Source organism: Brachionichthys hirsutus, chromosome 20 (genome assembly GCF_040956055.1).
Source record: "Brachionichthys hirsutus isolate HB-005 chromosome 20, CSIRO-AGI_Bhir_v1, whole genome shotgun sequence".
NCBI classification, from domain to species: Eukaryota; Metazoa; Chordata; class Actinopteri; order Lophiiformes; family Brachionichthyidae; genus Brachionichthys; species Brachionichthys hirsutus.
This window is the reverse complement of record NC_090916.1, coordinates 695,248-702,049: the sequence shown is the minus strand read 5'-3', so window position 1 is coordinate 702,049 and position 6,802 is coordinate 695,248. Positions and strand designations below refer to the sequence as shown.

The 6,802-nt window shown below is 47.9% G+C and overlaps 1 protein-coding gene across 1 annotated transcript; it reads left to right on the top strand.

Moving 5' to 3' along the window:
• The first annotated feature begins 1,102 nt into the window (after window positions 1-1,102).
• gpr63 (G protein-coupled receptor 63) lies at window positions 1,103-4,325 on the top strand. The gene is made up of 3 exons (XM_068754032.1): window positions 1,103-1,175; window positions 1,731-1,798; window positions 1,916-4,325. The coding sequence occupies exons 1-3, from the start codon at window positions 1,103-1,105 to the stop codon at window positions 3,047-3,049; spliced, it is 1,275 nt and encodes a 424-aa protein (XP_068610133.1). The 3' UTR covers window positions 3,050-4,325.
• The last annotated feature ends 2,477 nt before the right edge of the window (window positions 4,326-6,802 follow it).

Below are 6,802 nucleotides of genomic sequence, written 5' to 3'. Positions count from 1 at the left end.
CTGGGTCGAATCCCGACCAGCTGCATCACTGCTGAGTTTCTGCTGGGGGGGGGGGGGGGGGGTCAGTTATCAGGAACAACAGCGACTCCTCCTACTTTGGCATTTTAACACTCCTTTTGACGCATCACTAAATAAATTGTACCCTTGTGTTTTTTGCAGCACCGTCGGTCTTTAAAATAAACGTCCTACTGATTTACTGTTCCAGCAATGAGGTTCTGCAGTTTACTAGTACACAACTGCGTTGTCATACACAGTATTTGAACAATCCCCCATGTTTCTGTACTCCAAGTACTTGATCGTCTACTTTTATAGCAGTTTTACTGTCTCAACTGTCTACTTTAACATTTGGAGGGGGGTTGGAATTACCTTCCCTGCTGAGGGAAACTACTGTTTAGTAGTACTCTCATGTACAAGCAACAAGTACTTTATGAAATGAGTAGGAGGAACCCAGTTGCTGCTTTCGTCCAGCAGGTCTTCATTGGGCGGTGCAGGTGGGTAAATGAAGCTCGCAGTAATATCTTCATCCCCATATGAACACGGTGCGGCTCCACCGCTGCCGGCCTCTTCATCGCCTCGCCTGCCTCGGTGACATGCGATCTGCCCAATCCCCCGTCTTCACAGCAGCGTCCAGCCCAGATTAAAAATGGCCGACATGCAACATTCTCATAGTAATATTGTTACACAAACACAAAAGCAAACACAATCACGAAAAGGCTCGATTTAGGTGAGGATGAATGACATAAGCGGACGACTACAGCGCTTCTATTATTGGGTGTTAGCGATTGTGAATGATGCGGGACAGTCCGTGCCCGGTGTTTGCTCGGGCGATAAGGTGTTTTATTGTCCCGGTTGAACAGTGACTCCTGGTTGCTGCCAGCGATTCAAAAAGAAAAGCACTTTAAATGGATTTCTTATCACCTTTTAGACAAACAGGAACCTGTTATTATTTCTCGTTTTCCAGTCGCATGTTGGTTTCTCTTCTTTTGTTGTTGGTATTATAATCTACCGTGTTGGGATACGCGTCTTCTGTTTAAATTAAAAGTCTGTATTTCACATGAGAGGGGGCTCAAAGTAGCACCTGAATGCGCCTGAATGCGCCTGAATGCGCCTGAATGCGCCGTTGAGACTACAGCAGATGGCACTGGCTCACACGCTCTGCACCAGAGTTAGAGGAGGTACCTCTCCACGCCAGTAGGCGGCAGTAGTCTGTATTTAGCATGCGCCATTATCCAAAGAGCTGCTGATGAGGTTTGGTGTGGAACACGCACCGTTACAGTGACTGATGAAAGTTAAGTAAATCTCAATATGTAAAACTAGCGGTTAAAATATTCGCGGCTACAAATGCCTCTCAGAGTCGGTGATTCCGGTCGGTGAGGAAACGTCTGTAACATCACTTTGACTGAATCCTCCTCGCTTTGGCCGTCGATTCAAGTCAAACAAATCGCGAGGAGCTTCCTGGGATGGGAGGAAAGATTCCATGTCCATCTGTTAGCGATGGAGATTCACACGCGGCCATTTTTTAGCGTCTTTGGCAGACTATCGCCTGAAGACTTGTGGGGTGTCGGGAGTAGTAATTAGGCTGCAGGATGGAGGGCTGTGCGGGCGTAGCGCCCGGAGCCGATGGCCGTCTCGCTCCGTGGGCATCCGATGGAAGCGATGCCGGTTGAATCCTGTTTCTTCATCTTGCTCTTGACCCCTTTGCACTAACCACAGTTCCCTGTGCGCCTTAGGGAGGAGCTGCCATGACGACGCCTCCATGTTGGGTTGCGATGGGGACGTTTGCCGGACCGTGTGCCCCGTGAGCTCTCCAGCAACAATGCATGCTCGCCCCGGTGAAGAATGGTCCAGTCCACGGCGCTTTCCCTTCCAGAGGCAGGGGACATCATCACCAGCCTCGTTGCGGGACCGCTGAGAGGCGTTGGATAACATCTCCATGGCGAATGCTTCCCTGGGCCCCCGGTTGCTCTCTGAGCCGACCGTGCCGACAGGCGAGGCCCCAGAGACCCTGCAAGGAGTCGGCCTCCCTCTGCAGATCTTCTTCTGCGCCGTCATGGTCCTCATCCTGCTCCTGGCTCTGTTGGGGAACGTGGTCGTGTGCTTGATGGTGTACCAGAGGTCCGCCATGCGCTCGGCCATTAACATCCTGCTGGCTAGCTTGGCGTTCGCAGACATGATGCTGGCCATCCTGAACATGCCATTCGCTCTCGTCACTGTCGTTACCACAGAGTGGATTTTTGGGGGCGCTTTCTGTCGCATCTCGGCCATGTTCTTTTGGTTCTTTGTGATGGAGGGCGTGGCTATTCTGCTTATAATAAGCATAGATCGTTTTCTTATTATTGTCCAGAAGCAAGATAAGCTGAGCCCACATAGAGCTAAGGTGCTAATCGTGGTCACGTGGGGGCTTGCGTTTGTCTTCTCGTTGCCCCTGGCTCTCAGTTCCCCTCCCCTACAGATCCCCCCCAGGGCCCCCCAGTGTGTGTTTGGCTACAGCCTTGATCCTGGCTACCACACCTACGTGCTGATGCTAATGCTAGTCTTCTTCTTCGTACCTTTCGTGGTCATGCTCTACACGTTCATGGGGATCCTGAACACTATCCGCCACAACGCCATCCGCATCCACAGCCACTCGGACAGCATCTGCCTGAGCCAGGCCAGCAAGCTGGGCCTGCTCAGCCTCCAGAGACCCTTCCAAATGAACATCGACATGAGCTTCAAGACGCGTGCGTTCACCACCATCCTCATCCTCTTCTCCGTGTTTACAATGTGCTGGGGACCCTTCACCGCCTACAGTCTGGTTGCTACCTTCAGTGACGACTTCTACCACAAAGAAAGCTTCTTTCAGATCAGCACCTGGGTCCTGTGGTTGTGCTACCTCAAGTCGGCCCTCAATCCTCTCATTTACTACTGGCGGATCAAGAAGTTCCGTGATGCCTGCCTTGACCTTATGCCCAAGTACTTCAAGTTTCTTCCTCAGCTGCTCGGCAACACGAAGAGGCGAATCCAGCCGAGTGCGGTGTACGTGTGTGGCGAGCATCGCTCTGCGGTCTGAAGGACCGATCGCCCAGCCACTGACCACAGCTCAGTCTCGTCTTTGCCTAACATTGAGTCGATGCCAGGCCGGTTTTTGTTTGGGGGTACTGTATATACTAGCAATGTTTTAAACGATAGCGGAGGCTGCGTCCAGTGGGACCTTTGGCTGCCGGTGCTCTGTCGGACGACAAGTCAGAGTCTCCTTGCTTTCCATCCTGCTTTTCACTTTCTTGCTGGAGCCTGAATCGTACCTACACCCCCAGGAGCTCAACAACAATCGGGGTGTGTGTCAATATCATTGGAAAATCAAATGGGTGAGAGAGGGATGACCTTTGGTCATTTGCTTGGCCTTTTTAAAGAGTAAAACAGCATGTTTATTTTCATCTGCACTAAAGAGAAGTCTCTGGCAGTGACAAACCTTTTTTATTACCTACTCATTCAATTAAAGGGGAAAAAATGAATGTATGAAAAAACAAAAGTGCTGTGAAGGTGGTGGGAGAGGTTTCAGTCTGGTCGGGGTTCCCCACGTCATTGATGTGGATTCTTTAAACCATCGAGGATGAACAATCAGGGGCATTTTGATCACCGATGTGGTGTAGAAGGACGGTTGCTATGGATCCCTGTGTGCCACCTGGGACGTGTAATAATCATCATTAATATTGATGACTCTCCGCACGGGATTCATCCGCCAGGTTCAGCGGCTTGGCTTTAAATCTACCAACGTGCCGAAAGGACCTGTTAAAGGTGTCCGGAGACGCGTCGCCGTCTCAGTAGGACTAAAGTGAAGGTGAGAGGGCGACAGGAAACGGACGACGTCTTTGACTGTAGACATCACCGTCGAGTCTATCAAGGCATTTAGAGTTGATCTCCGTTCTGCTCTGTGAACCGCACAGCAGCGAGACACCTTGAATGAAGTTCTTGTGCCATCGTATCCGGGTAGAGGTCATTACGGTCCACACTGAGGGTCATCCACTGTCTTACGTCATAAAGGAAGCGCTCAGCGAGGCGTGGCCGGAGGACGATGTGGGAGCTCATTGAACACGCTGCTTTTTCACGTGACGTGCGAGGAAACGGGTTTCTTCTCAGTTTAAACTGGCCGCCGACGCGTAGCTGCATAGAGCCGTGTTTGAGGCGTGGCCGCCATACGTGTTTCTTTCTATTTAAATGTCTCGGGTGTGCCTATTGAGTAGTCCAGTGGCCAGTCAGAATGCTGCTATATCTGGTGAAAATGTGCAATTTCAGTGTCCCATACTGTTGAATGTGATAAAGAGTTAGACATTTCTTACCTTGGTAAATGGCGTCTGATGGTTGCTTCTTTTAACGGTTCAAGTTCTCCACTGATGAAAGTTTGGAGGAATTACTTTGTTTTTCTCTCAGTTAAAGCTTTGGAGGAGCTAATCAAATTTGAAGGAGTGTCCGGATGACCATGGAACATTTTATAACTCATTTTTTAAAGGTCCCATATTATGAAGAACTCACTTTTCCCAGTTGATTCTTTGTTCTTGCCGTTCCATTGGACTTGATTGTATCAATCACTTGTAGTTTTATTTTTGAGTGCTCAGCTTATGTATTTTTTTATAAATGAGATAATTTTAATTTCTAGACATTCTTTTGGAATCGTATAACTTTATAGGATAAAAATGCACAACAGGGTTAAATAATGAATTTTCATGCTGAAAGCCGGGATTTTCAAGTTTCATCCAAAATTAGAGCTCCTTACCAAAAACCACCCCCCTTGACCTTTTGTTGCACTTGGACACATTCGAGAAAATCAACATTTTTGTCCACTTGAAGGGTTAATGCTTCAGAGAAATTTGATCTGTCTACCAGGTAAGTTTTGTTCTGCTGGTTCCAGCGATGTTAATTAAAGCTAATGGCGAGAGACGCGGGATCAAAGTGTTTCGTTAGCTCCAGCTGTCATGGTAACGTTTTAAACCTACCGCTGCTGAAACCGTCCGTGTTAGTCATCCAACGTGAAACTGGGAATCAGGAGGTCTCTGTCGCTTTCCAGCAGTTACCCTGAGATGCTTTCAATTCAAGGCTGAAACAAATGAGAAACACTTTTATTCACATTGCAGCAGTCATTAAACCGCTTCTCAAGAAAGATAGATGGATCGAAATTACTGTCAGACAGTGAAATTATAAATCTACGTGATCAACAACCTGTAGGCTGCATCATCTCATCTACTTTCCTGCCACCCTTTAGTTTCATTCTGGATTCTCAGTCCATCGATGCATCATCTTTTCTGAACATGAAGACCTCTTTAGCCTGTTATAGCGTGGTTGACGCTCTGCTTGTAGCATGTGTGTAGGATGTAGCTCGTATATCCATGTTAGCTGAATGTGAGTGGTTGTATTTGCTGTCAGTTTCTTCTCCTGGTCTGAATCACGTTGAGTGTAGGAGGTTCTGTTTTTAGATCTATATTTTTATATGAGATCTCTCACTTGCCAAGCCTGGAGGAAAAAACATAGAAAGAAAAAGAATCCAAGAGGAGATGCTTGTTTCCATGGAGATGTGGAGTATGTGCCTGTGTGTGTGTGATGACCTCACATATTCTCAGTGTCTCCCAGCAGCACACGGCCCAGTCACATGTTCAAAATGTTACTGTGCAGTTTACATTTATCAGGGGTGGGGGGGGGGGTTGTTCTGATTTCCTCCCGAAACCTGGTTCCCAGTCCTCGGAACAGGCCACGGAATGTCCTCTAATTCCAGCTTTCAGAGAGGAATGCAGTTCGAACCATCGTCATCATGGAAGCTTTCAGCAAGATAGCCTTGTTCCACACAAGAATGACTTCTGAGCTGCATTTTCCCTGCAGAACCCAGGCTGTTGCCTCTTTCCTGACTAGAACAGGTAATAAACGCTGTAATAAACGCTTTATTTCACAGGGAATGCTGTAATAACTGGATCCCATGACAGAGATAAGACTTATTTAGGTGGATGGTGTCTATGTGTGTGTGTGATATTGTGTAAATCCAAACATCTGACCAAACAGATTTAACCGGTTATAAATCCAGTATTAAATCCTTACAGGGCTCAGGGAGGACACAGCGCTTGGAGCAGGTATGAGCTCCGTCACTGACTTCCACTTAATATTTCAATTCTTTTGTAAAGTCTGTTTCACAGCTTTGTAATAAACACACACAAGATGCCTCTCTCGCTTAGATCGTGGGTGTGGTCACGCACACCTGTCCCCAGTCCCGTCGTCAGTGGTCCTTTAGACAGTGCTGGCTGATTATTGTATCCTGATTTTGTGATGTGCTTGAATGATCCGTCCTTGTCTGATTTCGTTGTTTTCCGTGCTCAGGAACCGGACTCATCCACATCGACTCCATCAGCGAGCCGTTTGACCCCTCCCCCTCATTCATCGTATAATATACATATATAATAAATATTCTTTAAACCATTAATCAGCAGAACTGTTGAAAGTTTCACATTAAAAAACAATCTTCCTCGTTTCTTTGGAGACGTGCCATTCAGAGACCCCCCCCCCCCCCCCCCCCCCCCTCTCTGCAGAACGTACTCGGGGTTCCTGCTTTTATTTTCAGTGTTGATCATCTGACCCAAAGGTCAGGTCAGCTGCAGCATCAGTCACTGGGTGTGATGTCGCCGTTATTGGATGATGACGCCCCCTAGTGTGCAAAAAGGTAAGTTCCACAACAGCTCTTCCTTCAGTGAAACCACCCCGAGACCGTGGCATTCCCCCCAGCGGATTTTACTTCTTCAGGCTGCTCACACAATAGTCTTAGAAGGTCAACGTGAAAAATCACAAA